Below are 18,470 nucleotides of genomic sequence, written 5' to 3'. Positions count from 1 at the left end.
CTTTTCACTTTCTTGATGGTGTTCTTTGAAGTGTTAATTTTTTTTTTTTTAATTTTGAGAAAGTAAAATTAGTCTATTTTTTGCCTTGTCATTTGTGGTGAGTGGTGTATTTAAGAAGATTTTACCAAACCCAAAGACAAAAATATACTTCAGTGTTTCCTTGTAAGACTTGCATAGTCTCGTGTCTTAGATGTATGACTTTGATCCATTCTGAGTTCATGTCCACGGTGTCAGGGAGGGGCCAACCTCATTCTTTTGCAAGTGATTCTCCAGTTGTCCCAGCACCATCTGTTGAAAACATGGTTCTTTGCCCATGACTTGTCCGGGCACCCCCCCACCCACAAAAAATCAATTGGCCATGAATGCTTGGGGGTGCTTCTGGAGGTGAGGGGAGGAAATGCTTCCTCAGCCCTGCTGGGGTTCCCGGCTGGGTTTGGAGATTAAACTGATAAAGACAGATTAATGGGGGAAAAGTGTGCAAAAGTATTCAATGTACGTTTGATGTGGCATGAAGACTTCATCAGGAAATGAAAAGTCAGTTACACGCGAGTATTTCTGTGCTATGCTTGATGAAGCGTGAACAGTCGTAGAAATATGATGGTCACAGACTATGGGTCAGTGTGGTGAACTGCGGGGAACTGCTTCTTCGAATTCTTTGGATTCTTCTCAGAGTCCCCTGAGACAAGGGTGCTCCCTTCCTCTGGATCTGGGGGGCGGGGGGGCACCTCTCCCAGGAGGGTTTTTTTGGATCGCTTTCAGGGGAGGAGGTGGAGAATGTTGCGAGCAACTTTCCTGCTTCTGCTGTTTTCTCAAAATCCTTCATATCAAAATATTCAAGACATTGAGGTGTGGTATTACGGGGTAGCATGTTCTGAACCCCATCACACCCTCAATTTTCTTCTCCTCGGGACCCTCATGTCAGATGGAATTGGAATGGCTACAGGATCCCGTTAGAAGAATGAATATAGGAATCCAGTTAAGAGGGATGAGTTGGGAATACTCTTTAAATAAAAATATTGTTTTCTTCTTTTGTCTTTATGGGCTGTACCAGCAGCATATGGTGGTTCCCAGGCTAGGGATCAAATCGGACCTGTAGCCACCAGCCTACCCCACAGTGACAGCAACAGGGATCTGAGCCACGTCTGCAACCTACACCACAGCTCATGGCAACACCGGATCCTTAACCCACTGAGCCAGGACAGGGTTTGAACCTGTGTCCTCATGGATGCTGGTCAGATTTGTTTCCGCTGAGCCATGGCGGGAACTCTGAGTTAGGAAAGCATTAACTTTGGTTTAATGAAATATATTTGTCTGGGTTCACACTCACTTTCTCATGGACTTTAAATACTCATGCTTGTTAGAATAGAAATTAGAGCAAAAATAAACCCATGGGACCTCATCAAACTGAAAAGCTTTTGCACAGCAAAGGAAACCCAAAAGAAAACAAAAAGACGACTTACAGAATGGGAGAAAATAGTTTCAAATGATGCAACCGACAAGGGCTTAATCTCTAGAATATATAAACAACTTATACAACCCAACAGCAAAAAAGCCAATCAATCAATGGAAAAATGGGCAAAAGACCTGAATAGACAGTTCTCCAAAGAAGATATACAGATGGCCAACAAACACATGAAAAAATGCTCAACATCGCTGGTTATAAGAGAAATGCAAATCAAAACTACCATGAGATATCACCTCACACCAGTCAGAATGGCCATCATTAATAAATCCACAAATAACAAGTGCTGGAGGGGCTGTGGAGAAAAGGGAACCCTCCTGCACTGTTGGTGGGAATGTCAACTGGTACAGCCACTATGGAGAACAGTTTGGAGATACCTTAGAAATCTATACATAGACCTTCCATATGACCCCGCAATCCCACTCTTGGGCATCTATCCGGACAAAACTCTACTTAAAAGAGACACATGCACCCGCATGTTCATTGCAGCACTATTCACAATAGCCAAGACATGGAAACAACCCAAATGTCCATCGACAGAGGATTGGATTCGGAAGAGGTGGTATATATACACAATGGAATACTCCTCAGCCATCAAAAAGAATGACATAATGCCATTTGCAGCAACATGGATGGAGCTAGAGAATCTCATACTGAGTGAAATGAGCCAGAAAGACAAAGACAAATACCATATGATATCACTTATAACTGGAATCTAATATCCAGCACAAATGAACATCTCCTTAGAAAAGAAAATCATGGACTTGGAGAAGAGACCTGTGGCTGCCTGATGGGAGGGGGAGGGAGTGGGAGGGATCGGGAGCTTGGGCTTATCAGACACAACTTAGAATAGATTTACAAGGAGATCCTGCTGAACAGCATTGAGAACTTTGTCTAGATACTCTTGTTGCAACAGAAGAAAGGCTGGGGGAAAAATGTAATTGTAATGTATACATGTAAGGATAACCTGACCCCCTTGCTGTACAGTGGGAAAAAAAAAAAATACTCATGCTTGTTAGGTTTATCTCGAATGTGCTCCCAAGGTGCCCTGGATCAGAGACAAATCGCCTTTACTCAAAACGAAGAATGACTATGTGGCTCCATGTTCCAACTCCTGCCACTGGGGCCACTTGATGCAAGACAGCGCAAAGCTGTCAGGCAAGCAAACCCTGAAGCTGTGTGCGAGATGAGAAACACGGAAAATGGATTTCTCTCCTTTCTCCACCTTGACTCCGTTGCTGTGAAGACACAATCTCTCCAGGGGCCAGGTTCTCCCGTGACCCCCAGCCAGGCTTTTCTGATTTAGAGACGGTCCGTAGAACTGGGCCTCAGACTTTTTGAAATGGAAATAGCTGGAGCAGGCCCTCCATCCAGTCTTCCTGGTACTTTAGGGCTTAGCCCAGGGTCAAAATTCAGGCTGTATCCTTTGCTCTCTGGTAAGAGAGAAATCACCTAGAGAAATGGCTGTATTTCTAATTCTCATAGCATTTGATGAGTACAAGGCTTCTGGGGAAATGAAATCAAGCATTTCTTATCTTTATTTATTTATTTGGGGGGGAACAAAAAATGTTTTTAGTTTTCCCAAATTTTTATAAGAACAGATTAAAAAATTGGTTTTATATAACAGTGTGTATGCAAACATGTAGAACAGAATGGCATGTACTTATCACTATAATATATGTGTGCATTTACACATATACATAAAATATATTTATACCCACATATGCACATACATAATATCACTCAAGTCAGATATTATTAATCTACCCAGCACTCTGTTTGACAGATTCAAGCTTCAATAAATGGTTAATAATGCTAACTTCTGGATGTTAAGATGAAATTACCTTTACACTTTTTTCTTCACAACTTTTGTTATTTCAGGGGTTTTTTACCTTGAATTTTTTTAAATTAAAATATGGCTGATTTACAATGTTGTGCCAATTTCTGCTGTACCACTAAGTGCCCCAGTCTCTCTCTCTCACACACACATACACACACACACACGCATATATACACACATACATTCCTTTTCTGATATTATATTCCATCATGGTCCTTCCCAAGAGACTGTATATAGTTCTCTGTGCTGTACAGTAGGATCCCGTTGCTTATTCATTCTAAATATAATAGTTTGAATCTACTAACCTCAAACTCCCAGTCTATCCCACTCTTTCTCTCTCCTCCTTGGCAACCACAAATCTCTTCTCTATGCCTGTGATCCTGTTTCTGTTTTGTATATAGATTCCTTTGTGCCATGTTCTAGACTCCACATATAAGTGATATCACATGGTAGAGAATCTCTAGCTGCAGCCATGCTGCTGCAAATGCCATTATTTTGTTCCTTTTTATGGCTGAGTAGTATTCCATTGTGTATATATGCCACATCTTCATCCATTCTTCTGTCAATGGACATTTAGATTGTTTCCACGTCTTGGCTATTGTGAACAGTGCTGCAATGAACATAGGGGTGCATGCATCTTTTTGAATTGCAGTTTAGTCCAGATATATGCCCAGGAGTAGGACTGCTGGATCATATGCCAGTGCTATATTCAATTTTCTGAGGAAGCTCCATACTGCTTTCCAGAGTGGCTGTACCAATTTACATTCCCACCAACAGTGAAGGAGGGTTCCCTTAAGCATTTCCTGTCTTTAAATTGTACACATTTCTGTGTCTCAGGTGGCTGTGATGTTTAGAGGAGCCCTGCGAAATCGGGGGCAGCTTTATTTTCCCACAAGTTCATGTAGAATTAAGGAATTGCTGGCCTTTCAAAAGCAGGCCCAGCCCACAGGGGTGACCCTATGGATGTCACACAGGGATATAAGCTGCAGAATGTGCTACCATGTTAACATAGCCTGTGGCCCCTGCCTGGAAATATGAAGGGAGTGAAAAAAAAATATAATTTGAAAAGTACAGCGCCTAAGCTAGTACACGGGAAATTATTTTAATCATGAAATTATTCCATTTCTACTTTTCTCCTTGGCCTAAAAGTATATGCATTTGTTTCTATTGCTGTGTAACAAATAGCTACCAACTCCTCAGCTTCACCAAGGCTGTGTCAGCTCAGACAATAGTCAAAAAGTATGGTATCGTGTGTGGTTGGGTTTCTGCTCAGGGTCTCAGAAGGCTGCAGTTAAGATATCTACTGGGGAGTTCCTGTCGTGGCGCAGCGGAAACAAATCCAACTAGGAACCATGAGGTTTTGGGTTCGATCCCTGGCCTCGATCAGCAGGTTAAGGATCTGGTGTTGCCATGAGCTGTGGTGTAGGTTGCAGATGCGGCTCGGATCTGGCGTTACTGTGGCTGTGGCATAGGCTGGCAGCTGTATCTCCGATTCGACCCCTAACCTGGGAACCTCCATATGCTGCAGATGTAGCCCTGCCTGAAAAGACCAAAAACCAAAAACCAAAAAAAAAAAAAAAAAAGAGAGATGTCTATCGGATACCACATGACTTTAGAAAGAAAATAGTGGATTAGGAGAGACTCTCCAGTTCAGGTGCTCCAAGAAACCACCTTCCTGGCTTTCTTCACAAATCCACGGGAATGTATTCCATGCACATCCAGAGTTAGAAAAGCTGCCAGGCATATGAGCCCCCACCAGAACACGCCCAGCTACAGTCCAGTAGGAACCAGGCTGCCCGCTCTCGGGGCTCTGGTCACCCTTGTTGAGACCTGGGAGGCTGCAGTTCCAAAGGGAGACGCAAACCACCGCACAGGCCCAAGGGCTCTTTTGGTGGAGGATCCCGCGGCAGCCAGGGAGTCAGTGTCCCCAGATGCGTCCAGAGAGAACAGAGCACAGCGTCTCCAGGCTTCAAGCAGCCAGTCTTTGCACCTTGACTTCCTCATCTGTGAAGTGGGACCAGAGGAAGGCGGACACCTCACCCGAGAGGAGACTAGAAGCTGACACCACACCCAGAGCAGCTTTGTCATGTGCTGCCTCACCTCCCAGCTGCTCTTGCAGGGGCCATTCGTTGTCCCCAAATCACTGATCTCCCCTCGGCCTGCAGCCCTCTCTGTCCCCTTTCTCTCCTCAGGCAGTATTGTGTGTGTGTGATGTAAACTAATTTTTATTTATTTACTTAAACATGTAAAAAATGTTGGTATAGTCGACGCACATACTAAGTTTCAGCTGTACAAGGTAGTGATTGATGATTTTAAAACGTTTTACTTCATTTATAGATGTTATAAAATGCTGGCCGTATTCCCTGTGCTTTCCCGATGAAGGTGGTATTTCAGTTTGAATTCTAAGCTAACTTGGGAGTTTACACACTTTCCTCTGGGTTCTCTCAGGTATATATGAGATATACATATCAGTAAATTTGTTTCCTTTTCTTTTGTTCGTTTGCCTTTTATTACAATCAAGAACTTGGAAGGGTAGGCAGAAAATTATTTTTCCTTCCACAGAATACACATATTTAAAAAAAAAATCATTCTCTTGGGATTAGCAGATGCAAGTTATTAGACAAGGAATTCAGAAATAACAAGTCCTACTGTATAGCACAGGGAACTAGAATCAATATCCTATGAAAAGCCATATGGAAAAGAATATGACAAAGAACACGTATATACGTACATATATCAGAATCACTTTGCTGTACAACAGAAATTATGAACACAATGTTGTATATCAGTTATACTTAAATAAAAACATTTAAAAAAGCATTCTAAAGTTGAGGACTTTGTCTGGCTTTTGCTGGTTGACCTTGAGAATGTGCCCCTTACGTTGTCACATGCAGGGGCCTCCTTGACCACAGGCCTGAGGCTGAGCTCTGACGTCCAAGCCTGTGTCTGTGCCAAGGCCACTTGCTCTACACCTGCTCCCCAGACACACCTGTGGTATATGGAAGTTCCCAGGCGAGGGGTCAAATCGGAGCTGCAGCTGAGGCCTACGCCAGAGCCACAGCAACTCTGGACCAAGCTGCATCTGCAACCTACACCACAGCTCACAGTAACGCTGGATCCTTAACCCACTGAGCAAGGGCAGGGAGCAAACCCGCAACCTCATGGTTCCTAGTCGGATTCGCTTCCACTGTGCCATGATGGGAACTCCTGGAAGAATTTTTTTTTTAACTTTCTTTCTCATTTTTTTATTTTTTTTTTCAGGCTGTACCTGCAACATGTGAAAATTCCTGGGCTAGGGGTCAAATTGGAGCTGCAGCTGCTAGCCTACACCACAGCCACAGCAAAGCCAGGTCCAAGCCACATCTGCAATCCACCCCACAGCTCATGGCAATGCCAGACCCCTAAACAACTGATCAGGGCAGGGATTGAACCTGCACACTCATGGACACTGTGTCTGGTTCTTAACCCATAGAACTTCTGGAAGAGTTTGGTGGTTTTGTGAGCTCAAGACATTTTCTCTTTTTCTTTTTTCTTTTTTGGCTGCACCCTTGGTATATGAACATTCCCAGCCCAGGGATTGAATCTGAGCTGCCTCTGCAGCCTATACCACAGCTAGACCCTTAACCCACTGTGCCACAGGGGGAACTCTGCCATCAGGTCTTTATTTCAGGATCTGGAAGGAGAGTAAGGAAGGGGGAAAGGGCTTACACCAGATGTCCCTTAAGAAGCTTCCTCCCAGTGATTCCTTTGTCAGGCCTTTGATGAGAGCCTCGTTCAACAGCTATACTGATCTGCAGGGAAAATGGCTGGCGGGGGGGGGGGCATTGCAATAACGCCAAGTCCAGTGTCCTGTCCCCACACCTGAGTTGTATTATCAAGAAAGAGTGGCCATCAGATAATGGGAGGACAGCCAGCATCTCTGGCAGTGCTTTGCCGCCCTCCAGAGCTGAGATGGAGGGCCCTGCAGAGTGGCAGACACCAGAGGTGAAACATCTCAGAAAAGAAACCTAGGGGAAATAATGGGGCCAATCTTACTTCCTTGCATGCGAGGAACTGCAGAGTGATGGGGGCAGGATCTCTGAGTGGCCTGGAGGTGGGGAAGGAAGGCGACTGCTTCCTGACCCTGGGGCAGGTGTGTGGAGTGTGCCATTGCGGGGCGCTGGTTCCTCTGCCCACAGTGGATCCAACCCCACACACCTGTAGCATCCTTAGTGCTTTTGAAGCAGCAAAAGGACTTGTTTGGCCTGGGAAAGCCGAGGTCAGACTGGTTCTGAGAAAAACCTTTCACTTGGGGTGAAAATGGCCCTGAGAGGTGTCAGTGAACCTTGTGATAAGTACGTCATCATAAATCATTAACAACCACTATTAACTACAACATATCCACCATCCAATCTGAACTAATGCTAGTATATTGCTTCCGAGTATACTGAGCTCTTTCTTTCTAATTTGATCCTCACAGAGTTTCTGCACAGACACAAGCCCCGCTCGCTGGCCTCCGTGGTTACAGAAGGCGCGTTGTGTGTGGATGGGGCCAGGCTGCTGTGCTTCTCTGCAGGGGCGGTGAGGGGCGAGCGGGCGGAGGGCAGCGCATCCACATACTCGCTCTCTGCCCAGGCCTCGACCCCCGCACGCTGACTCTCAGGTCTTCAGGTTTGGACCGGGACAGACACCATCGCCTCCCCTCGAGCCCAGGCCTTCGGGTCTGGACTGGAAACACATCTCTGGCTTTCCCAGGCTGCCAGCTTGCGGCCAGCAGCTTGCGACATCTCAGCCTCTGTAACCATGGAAACCAGTCCCCCCCAGTACTTGTCCAGAGCTACCTTCATCCCTCTATGTTCTCATGATTCCAGTTCTCAGGAGGAGCCTCCACCCCCATCTTAGACGCTTGGTCTCACTTCTGGGATGAGAAGGTCAGGTGATGGCTCAGGGGGCAGCGGGGCCTTCACTTTCCCGCTGTCACACGACGCGCCCTGACTCGAGCTTCCCTCTCAACATGGCCCTCGGTACCTGCTCCTCTAAAGGACTTGCCCAAGAATTCGAAGGGAGACTGAAGAAGCCAGGACGATGCCGAGGATCCAGGAGCCGGGGGTAAGGGCTGTGGCCGGGGAGCGGGGGGTGCCTGGGTCCGTGCTTGGTGGTGCTGGAATGGGAACACAAGAGTGAAAGCCTTCATCCAGACCCCAGGTCCGGGGAGATGGCACCTCAGCCCTCCTGTCCAGGCTCTCCTGCAGCGCAGACACTTCCGACCCGTCGACGGTGTGCCGGCTGCCAGGACACGTCCTGGGCTTGGAACAGAGACAGGGCCTGGGCCCTGGCCTCGAGGAGCTCATACAGCTCCTGAGGAAAGCAAGGGTTTCCGTGTCACCCCTCACTTCTGTTGGGATGGAGGGAAGGGGACACACGAGGACGGGGTCACACAAGTCCTCTGCTGACACGTCCGGTGTCAGCGATGGACTGAACTCACGAGGCCAGGTGAGAGGACGAGAAAACGAGTCTCAGAAAAGGAAAGCGTAAGAAGTCCATTTCTAGAAAACAGAATGATGCCCTCGCGTACGGGAACAGCAAGACCCAAGTTCATGTGCAGTGAGGAAGCGGTGAAGGAGGTGAGAAGAGAAAGGAAGGCTGTTCAGACATCCTCGTGCTGGTTATTCAGCCAAGAAGGCCTGGCCACGGAAGGGTCACTTTCTCAGACACATGCGCACACACACACACACGCACACAGCCACTCACAAGGGTGGGGCAGGCGGATCTCATTTCAGGGACCAACCCCTTCATTCCCTCTTCTCAGGTACCTGTCATCTCCAGCGTTTTCTTCCAGATCTCCAAGACTTGCCCGAGCCAGCTCTTACAGTCTCCATTAGGAATCCTGGTGAGCAAGCCAGTCATCTCTCTGTCACTGCCCAGTGTCTCTTTCAACACTCCGCCTCCAGAACGAAGCACGGTCCAGTTTCCACTCTTCGCATCAAAGAGGAGGCAGATCTGTCCACTGAAGCCAAACCACCAGGATCCACCGGAGCGCCCATCCTCTTTCCAGGGACACATCATCCTGCCCTGCAGGGTGGGAAGGGCTGCCCCCACGTGGAAAGGAGTTCAGCCATTAGTCTGACAAGTCCTTAACCCCACCTGCCCTCCATCCTCTGGTCCCCCTGCTCTGCGCTGGATGCTGGGCTTGTGGGTGGGGCCAACTGCCAATATTATCATAAACTGAAAAGTCCCTGCTCCTACAAAATCTGCTCTCTTTCTGCCTCGGGCATTATTTATTTATTGATTTAGATTTTTTTAGGGCCGCACCTGCATCCAGTGGAAGTTCTCGGGCTAGGGGTAGAATCAGAGCTGCAGCTGCCGGCCTACACCACAGCCACAGCAACACGAGACTCAAGCTACATCTCTGGCCTGCACCACAGCTCACAGCAAGGCTGGACCCTTAAGCCATTGATCAAGGCCATGGAATCAAATCTGCGTCCTCATGGGTACGAGTCGGCTTTGTTACTGCTGAGCCTCAACTGGAACTCTTATTTATTATAATTTTTTTAAGTTCTTTTTTTTTTCCTTTATGGCTGCACCTGCTGCATATGAAAGTTCCCAGGCTAGGGGTCGAATCGGAGCTGCAGCTGAGGCCACAGCTACATCTGAGCTGCATCTGCAACCTATGCCACAGCTTGTGGCAATGCTGGATCCTTAACCCATGGAGCGAGGCCAGGGATCGAACCTGTGTCCTCATGGAGACTATGTTGGGTTCTTACCCGCTGAGCCACGAGGGGAACTCCTGCCTCAGGGAGTGACACATACCATTCTTTGTGAAAATTCCTGCTTTAACGTCAAGCAATTTCTTTTTCAGCTCCTCCATCAGGTAGTTCAGAGTTTCCATTTGTCTCTCCCAGGTCTTGGTGCTGTTCACCTTCATCTTCAGAGGACCAAAGAGCTTGGCTTTCCTGCTACCACATTGATAATGAAGAAACACGTTTCCATGGATCTGTCCTTGGACCTCACACCATGGGTGCCCTAGTTTGGCCTTAGGATTGACGGTGAAGTTATAGCTGAGAGAGTAAGAGTCTGCGAAGGAAAATGCACAGGTCAGGATTGGGGTTGGGAAAGAAGGGACACACACCACTGCCCTCCCAGTCTGTGAGAGCAAGGGCGGGGCTGGCCAGAGAAGCATCGCCCCTGTGGGCCCTCCCTGTCACCAGGTACAGGGGGGCGTCCATCCCCTGCTTGAGGAAGAGAAGGAGGCCTCCACCTGGCAAGAAACCACACATCCCGGGATATGCCCTATGATGTTCTGTTCACAGGGCCAGCACCCAGCGAGAGCCAGCACCTAACCTTTCTAGGAATGTGCCATGTCGGCTATGGGAGGAAAGGCCTGGAGCCAGAGGATGAGCAGAATCCAGCCCGGGTCCTGGGGGGGGGGGGATGGAGAGCCTGTAGGGGCTTCTCCTGAGGAAGGGGGGGGGTGTCCCAGCAGAGAGCCAGGAGCTGGACAAGGGACAGTTTGCAGTCACAGGTCCCGGTATTCAGCCAGGCCCATGGAGAGGCCGCTGCTCGGCTACTAGGCTGGGTCTTAGAAGTGGAGGGGGGCCTGGCCCACACTGCCTGAAACAGGAAGTCCAGAGAGTCCAAGGCAGCTGGTAGAGGAGGGGATGGAAAGGCCCAGAGACGCGAATGTGCCAGGGCAGACGTGCCACGGAAGGGCAGGAGCGTGCACAGTCAGCCCCGCTCCCCGGGAAAGCCTGAGGACTCCATGGAGCTATGAGAAGAGCTCGGATGGGAAGCATGTCCACACAACAGGTCAGGCCTGACTTTGCTGCAGGGCAGGAACGGGGACATGAGAGGGCGTGCCCCAGGGGCTTCCAGCAGCGGCAGGGATGGGAAAACCTGGCAGGAGTCAATGCCACGGGAGGGGCTCGATGCCAGGAGCACAGCAGGTGCACTGGTCACAGTGACCAGAGAGGTGGGAAGGCCAGCCAGGGCCCGAGTCCAGAGAGGTGCTCCCAGAGGCCACAGAGGGGCAGCCAGCCCGCCTGATGGAGAGAAATACAGAGACAGACCACAAGGCTGGAGGACCAGGATGGTGAAAGCAGCCATCCCGACACAATGTCTGAATCCTCTGCCCAGGTTCCAGACTGAGCTGGTTCTCAGAGCCCAGAAGCCTTGACAAGAGAGAGAGGGATGGTGGGTTGCAGTGACAGAGAGAGAGAGCCAGAGAGAAAGAGGGAGGGAGAGAGTCCCTTGGGTTCCAGCAAGGAAGGCCCTTTCATCACCATAGCAAGTCCAAAAGTCCTTCTGGCCTTCCCATCTTTGGAAGGCACCTGGCCCCTGACAATACTTGACTAAATGCATAAGGCTGAACCTGTTATAGGCAGATCCCCAGCAGAAGCTAGGACCTCAGCGGCATGTGTGGTTGCGAAGGTGCTACATACAGTATATGGCATTTCTATTTGGATGCTCACAGCACAGATCCCTCCTGTTCTGAAGCAAGGCCACACCACTTGTGGTGGGGAAATCCACACTTTTTAGATGTAGCTCCTGGTCTGATTCTGGGCCCTGGTAGAGATGGAGCCTTTGGCCAAGGAATGTCAGAGGTGCCCACCATGAGCTGGGCTCATCCAGCCCCTCATCAGCAGGTCAGACAGGTCAGCTGTCATAAGACAGACGTGACTTTCTGGTTTGACATAAGCCGAGCCACAGGCAACCAATGAGATGCACCAGCAGGTGGCACAGATCTGACACCAGAACTGTTGTACCACCACTATCCTTGCTCACGCTTATGGTTCAGGCAGTGTCCCTTTGTGCTCCTTGGACCAAGGAAGCCACCCCACAGCAAAGGAGGGAGCCTTAGCCTGAAGCTGCCGCCCCCACGCTCCTGACCCATTCACAGCACCCAGAAGCTACAAGGCAGCACAGGGCATGTTTCTGGCTGTTCAGCACCCAGCAGCTGGGGCTCCCCTGGGACGATTCCCTGGGAGGCGTGTCCCCCAGGACTGGGGTCAGAGACTAGGGCAGTGGCCAAACCTACTTCCCCACTGGCTTGCATCTTGTCTCTGGCTGCTGTTGTGCCACCAAGGTGGGGGCCCTTCGTGCACAGACCCAGACCCCACATGGCTGTAAAGGCAACAGATTTCCCTTCTGCCTTTGCGAGAAAAAGCCTGCAAACCCCTGTCCTAATGAATACCTGTTAGAGGCTGGGGGCTCCCCAGGGGGTGCCAATATGAAGGTGGGGGGCCCCCGCCTCACCCTCATTCCCTGCCTCACACTTTGGGAAACTGCTTCCAGTCCCTTCTGCTTGAAGCAGTAGTGGGTCAGATTCCCAGGCTGTTGCTGGACTGTGTCCTCAGGCCAGGGGATAAGGGGCCAGTTGGTGGGGGGAGGGAATAGGGCCCCTTCATAGGTGGGAGGGTGTGGGAGGTCCTGGGCTTCCTGGGGCCCAGGGAGATGGGTAATAAAGAGTATTGTAACCACAAGCAGGACCCTATGGGGCGTTCTGGGGACAGATACCACCCGGGCCCCCCCATCCCCCTCCCTCCCAACCCCTTAGATGCCCCCTCCAACCTCCTTCCCCCCAAATACTTACACCCTCCTCTCCCTCGCTCCCCCACCACACAAACCTAGCCTTCACTCCCTCCCTCACTGCTTCCACCCCCAGGACACCCACCCCACCAACCACCCTGCACCCCATCACTACTCTGCACCCCCCAACCTCCCCCTCCAGCCTTCCCCCCCCTACCCCGCTGCCCACCCTTTCAGGTTCCACCTGGCAGAATGGCCACCTGTTCCTATCGCGGCCCGTGGGGATGGCCGCCTGTCCTTCCCCGTCCTGCTCCAGGGGCTCGCACCTCCCCAGGGGCGGGCTCGGGGCTGCGAGAGCTGCTGTCTGGCGTTTCCTGCCTGCATCGTCCATTTATCACCTCCTCACCTCCGTCCTCCTGGCATTACCCTCTTTTCTGACCTGGAGGGAAGTGGAGGAGGAAAGGAACCTGCGGAGGAGAAAGAAGAGGGGGCGGGCCCAAGCAAGCCTGAAGTTTCTCAAAACCCAGCGGCCACTCCTTCCCCCTCCAGGTCAGTAGGCGCCGCCCGGCGTCCCCGCCGGGTTCAGCCCGAACTCACCGACTAGCGTCTCGCACAACCAGAGAAGAAGCAGCAGCTCCAGGAGGACCGGACCCGCCTTGAAGCCAGCGGTCCGCGCCATCCTCACCAGGATCCTGCATTCGACCCCGCTTTGCAGAGAGCCTGCCCGGGATTCTCTCGCGCAAGGTTGCCGCGGGGCGAGTCGCATCGCGTCACCTCGCGTCACCTCGCGTCACCAGGCCCCGCCCCTGCTCCCCCTGCACGCCCACGTGGATTTCCCCGCGATTTTCAAGGGCTCTGCTCCTGCTCCGCTGCTTTTCTTTTCTGGACCCGCTTCTCCCCGCCCCTCACCTTTCCCGACTCCAGTCCTCAATTCAGTCATTCCTGCTTTTCCTAAGAGACTCAAGATTTTCGTTCCGGGGAACTCTGCCGCCTGATGAAAGGGACTGAAGCCGGCCGGCATCTGTAGTGTCAACAGCGATGTATTTTCTAGTAATTTCTGTGCCAGTGGAGGCCAAGACCTTTTGTGAACCAGAACAACTGTTTCTTAGGGAAAAAAAAAAAAAAAAAAAACCCTGGAAACTGAGGCAGCAATTTCTACTTGGAAGTTTCATTCGTGTGGAGCGGGGAGGCAGGAGCCGAAGCTGTCAGAGCGCCCCCTGGAGGCGACTTGACGCTTCTTCCCCAAAGGACGTCGCTTCTGAGGAGGATTTCCTACCCTCTCCCTTTTGTCCCACTCACTCCAGTGGTACTTCTCAGTATATTTTAAAAAATTTCTGCTTTCTTGGGCCTGTGAGGGTAATTCAGTGTCCTTTTGATTAGTTTGCTGGACTATTTGTGAGATGTGCCAGGTTCAGTCTCTTCATAGGCTGATTGGCTGAGTGTTGAGTCCTGATATCATTTGTCCTGTGTCTCTGAGAATCACCCTTGTTCCAATTTATTTGCAGGAGCGCTTTCTATGTTCTGGATACTGATGCTTTGTGAGTGGGGGGATTCGAGCAACGTTTCCAAGTGGAGATGCTTGTGCCACAAGGATGTGCGCTGCCCACCGAAGGAGGTGAGTGACCTTGGAGGGGGCACAGGGAGGTCCCTGCCAGGGGGGAGGGCCTGGGGCAAAATCAGAAAGGTCCTCATTGCTTAAGTTCCAAAACATTTGTTTGCATGCACGGTGTCAGGATACTATCTGAGACTGACAGATGGACCACGTGGTAGTAAAACTTCAAGTGATCTTTAAATTGTCTGTTCCACAAGAAATCTGGCAGACTGCGTGGTTTTATTCACTCTGTAACCTGGAGGCAGAGTGAAGGCCGTTGCATCTCTCCTGGGTTATGGAGCAAAATTCTGCAATGGTATTTTATTGAGATGCAGTTGACATCCACGCCCTTAGTGTCCGGTGTAGAGGATAATGATGTGGTACTTGTATATATCGTGAAAGGAAAACCAGAACCGTCTCATTACCAAGCACCACACATGTAGTTCAGGCTTTTGCCTCTTGCGATGTACTTTCTTTGCTGTGTTGGAAGATAGAATAGAGCGGTCTCTTGGTATCCCCCCGGGGATTGGCTCCAGGACCCACCTGGGATGCTCGGGGCCCATCGTCAGCCCCCCGCATCCGAGGACCCACAGGAGGATTCGACTCCTTCAGATGCGTGCCATGGCCAATGGCGTGGGACAGTGGTTACCAAAAATCTGCATGAAGGTGGACCCACCCAGGTCAGACCTGTGCTGCGCAAGGGTGGCTGCACCGTGTTCTTAACTGCGGTCGCCGTGCTCTACCTCATGTCCCCAGGACTTATTTATTTTATGGCTGGAAGTTTGTACCTTGTACTGTCTTCACCCCTTCCTCCCCCCTGCCTAACCCCCACCTCAGACAACCACCAGCACTCTGTTCTCTCTATCCATGAGGGTCTGAAAAAATTATTTTCAGGAGTTCCCACTGTGGCTCAAAGGCTTACCAACATGACTTGTATACATGAGGATGCAGGCTTGATCCCTGGCCCCGCTCAGTGGTTTTAGGATCTGATGTAGCCGTGAGCTGTGGTGTAGGTTGCAGATGTGGCCTGGGTCCCAAGTTGCTGTGGCTGTGGCGCAGGCTGACAGTTGAAGCTCTGATTCGACCCCTTACCTGGAAACTTCCATATGCCCAAGGTGTGGCCCTGGAAAAAATCAAAAAAAGAGGAAAATTGTCATCAGTCTCCATATAAGCGAGATAATATAATATTTGTCCCTCTCTATCTGAAATCACTGGGCCTAACGCCCTCAAGCTCCTTCCGTCTTCTCACAAGTGACCAGATCTCCTTCTCTTTCTTGGAGGGAGAATATTCAGGCACATCCGCACATGGATGTACACATATATCTCACACTTTGCTCCCCTTTCATCCATCAGTGGACACGTAGGTTGCTCGTGTCCAGGCTGTGGTCCATGGTTCTGCTTTCACCCAGAGTTGCATTTGTCCATTCCTTGTATCCCCGCTGTCTCCACAGCACCCGCTGCAGAGGCCCCTCCCAAGGGGAAAATCTGGTTTGAGTCAGGTTTCTGACCAGCTGGTTACTCACACCACCGATGCCCTGTCCTCAGGCAGACAGGCTTAATACCGACCTATCTGTCTGTCTGTCTGTCTATCATCTGTCTGTGTGTTTGTCTGTCTCCTAATGATTCTGTGTCTCAGGGAACCTTGACTAACACAGTCTTACTCGCCTGGTCTGGTCTCCTTTCGAGGATGAGACGTTTCAGGCCATGGGGTGGGAATTGGCTGGAAGCTCCCCTGTTCCTGTCCCCACCCCAGCCCGTCTTCCCCTTGCGTCGCTCTCAGTTCTGTTCCCGGTGCTTGTTGGTGTAAAGACGTCTGCCTTGGATGCCAGCTCTGACTGAGCAGGCGAGCATCACAGGGCTGATCCAGGCCCTGGGCCTGATGGCTGTGGTTCTGGGTAGGGCTGTGCCTGGGGCCGTGGTTGCTGGCCTGGAAGTGGAATCACACAAACGAAAGTCCTTGTGGAGACTCCAATTCCGAGGCGGTGTCTCCTCGGCTCCTGCTGCCCCAGGGAACCTAAGGGTGCAGATTGCTGCTGCCTGTCAACTTTGGACTCACTGGTGTCTAGGGGCTGGGCCGAGACAGCTCCAAAGCTAATGGGGGAGGCCAGGGTTATAAACACCCAGTCCCTGCTGCTGTGACAGAAGAGGAGGTGGCTCGCGAGGAGGGTGGTAGGGAGTTTGAGAGGGTATTGAAGCGTTTCTAGAAAGAGAACAGGTGAGTTGAAAAACAAATGATTCTGGAGTTCCCATCGTAGCTCAGGGTTAACGAATCCCACTAGGAGCCACGAGGTTGCAGGTTCCATCCCTGGTTTTGCTCAGTAGGTTAAGGATCCAGCGTGGTGTAAGCTGTAGTGTAGGTCACAGATGCAGCTCGGATCTCGAGTTGCTGTGGCTCTGGTGTAGACCGGTAGCTACAGCTCCAATTGGACCCCTAGCTTGGGAACCTCCATATGCCACGGGTTCGGGCCTTGAAAAGACAAAAAAAAAAAAAAAAGGAAAACGAATGATTGTGGAAGAGGGAACAGTACAAGGTAAATCTCTGGGATCAGGACGCTGGCTGATGTTTGGGCAGGAGTGTGTGGTGAATGGTCCCGAGGCCTGTGCTGCGAGCAAGAGACGTCAGGGGGTGAGAGGAGAAAGGGGGTGGAGAACGTGCCCGGGGCCTGGGCCTCCCAGGAACAGCTCCTGGCAGAGGAGTCACTTTCTCTCCCTCTCTCTCTCTCTCTCTCACACACACACACACACACACACATTCACACACACAGATTGGGGGAAGTCTACTCATTTCAAGAGAACTGCTCTTCCCCCTGCCTCCCACTGGCTGTGACCTGTTACGTCAGCCTTTTATTCCAGGGCCCACCGCCTGCTCAGGCAGCTCTTACCCTCTCCATTTGTGACTTCGGTCACAGGCCTGTCGTTTTCCACTGTGCCTCCAGCATGAAACACTATCCAGTTTCTGGTCTCTGAGTCAAAAGAAGACGGTTTTGGGGTTCCCATTGTGGTTCAATGGGTTAAGAATGGGACTAGTATTCACGAGGATGTGGGTTCCATCCCTGGCCTCACTCAGTGGGTTAAGCATCCAAGCTGCAGAACAGGTCTCCGATGCAGTTCTGACTTGGCGTTGCTATGGCTGTGGAGCAGGCCGGCAGCTGCAGCTCTGATTCAGCCCCTAGCCTGGGATCTACCCTATCCGCGAGGTGCAGTGACAAAAAGAAAAGCAAACAGAGGCTTTCTGTCCTTGGAAGCCAAAGCGCCAGAATCCGCTAGAGGGTCCCTTGGCTTTGCAGGGACACATCACCCTGCCCACAGGGTGGGAGGACCTGCCCCCGGGGGTGGAGGTCAGCCTGTGGTCTGGACAACCCTTCCCAGTGCCCCCATCACTCCTCAGCTTCTCCTCGAATCTCCTCGTCCTGCTCTGTCTTCTCCGTCCCGCCTTGGCTGCCGAGCCTCTCAGCTGGGACCAGCTTCCAGTTCTTTCATCAGCACACAGCTCCCTACCCCTCCGACGTCTCCTCTAGGTTTGCCCTTTCATACTTACCGCTGCTTGGGACAATTTCCAGTGTAACGGAAGTGGTTTCCTTTGCGTCTCAGGCCTTTCACCTTCACGACTCAGAGGCCCAAAGACTTTGAGCTTCTCACTAAGACAGCGACAGTAAAGAAAGGTCCTTTCCTTGACCTGAGCTTGGACCTCAGCCCATGGTGGTCCTGTTCTGGATTTAGGGTTGACAATGACGTCAGAGCAAAGAGGGTGAGAGTCTGTGAAGGACAAATGCAGGTGCAATAAGTGTCCATCAGCCGAGGACTGGCTAAAGAAGACACAGGCCATAGACTCAGTGGACTCTTGCTCAGCCACCTGCAGCAACGTGGATGGACCTAGAAGGGATCCTAGTTACTCAAGTCTGTCAGTCAGAGAGAAACACATTACACAAATGAGATCACTAATGTAGTCAATGTAATAGAGATAATATAGTACAACTTAACAAAGACTCAAAGATTTCCAAACCAAACTTACATTTACCAAAGGGGAAACGTAGAGGGGGGTAGGGATAGATTAGGGGGTTAGAATTGATATA

General features: G+C 50.7%; 1 protein-coding gene and 1 long non-coding RNA gene across 2 annotated transcripts in view; one reads left to right on the top strand and one right to left on the bottom strand.

Moving 5' to 3' along the window:
* The window catches only part of LOC125121561 (uncharacterized), a 46,268-nt gene extending 28,093 nt beyond the window's left edge, over positions 1–18,175 (top strand). Inside the window, exons 2-3 of the long non-coding RNA XR_007133498.1 lie at positions 14,312–14,421; positions 17,989–18,175. This is a non-coding gene — a long non-coding RNA (uncharacterized LOC125121561). The remainder of the gene's footprint in view (positions 1–14,311; positions 14,422–17,988) is intronic.
* On the bottom strand, positions 6,717–13,568 carry LOC125121560 (UL16-binding protein 1-like). Its single transcript, XM_047769948.1, has 4 exons — positions 13,404–13,568; positions 10,092–10,355; positions 9,095–9,370; positions 6,717–8,442 (listed from the first exon to the last, which is right to left on the bottom strand). Exons 1-4 carry the CDS (start codon positions 13,483–13,485, stop codon positions 8,318–8,320), a joined length of 747 nt encoding a protein of 248 aa, XP_047625904.1. The 5' UTR covers positions 13,486–13,568; the 3' UTR covers positions 6,717–8,317.
* Positions 18,176–18,470: the final 295 nt, after the last annotated feature.

This window comes from Phacochoerus africanus, chromosome 2, assembly GCF_016906955.1.
Source record: "Phacochoerus africanus isolate WHEZ1 chromosome 2, ROS_Pafr_v1, whole genome shotgun sequence".
Taxonomy (NCBI): Eukaryota; Metazoa; Chordata; class Mammalia; order Artiodactyla; family Suidae; genus Phacochoerus; species Phacochoerus africanus.
Note: the sequence above shows the minus strand (reverse complement) of the source record. Positions and strands in the feature narration are given on the sequence as shown.

Coding starts and splice junctions, on each gene's coding strand:
- LOC125121560 (XM_047769948.1), bottom strand. CDS start 13,485: ATGGCGCGGACCGCTGGCTTCAAGGCGGGTCCGGTCCTCCTGGAGCTG. Junction 10,356..13,403: donor GTTGTGCGAGACGCTAGTCG/GTGAGTTCGGGC, acceptor TTTCCTTCGCAG/ACTCTTACTCTCTCAGCTAT. Junction 8,443..9,094: donor GAAAACGCTGGAGATGACAG/GTACCTGAGAAG, acceptor TTCCCATTCCAG/CACCACCAAGCACGGACCCA.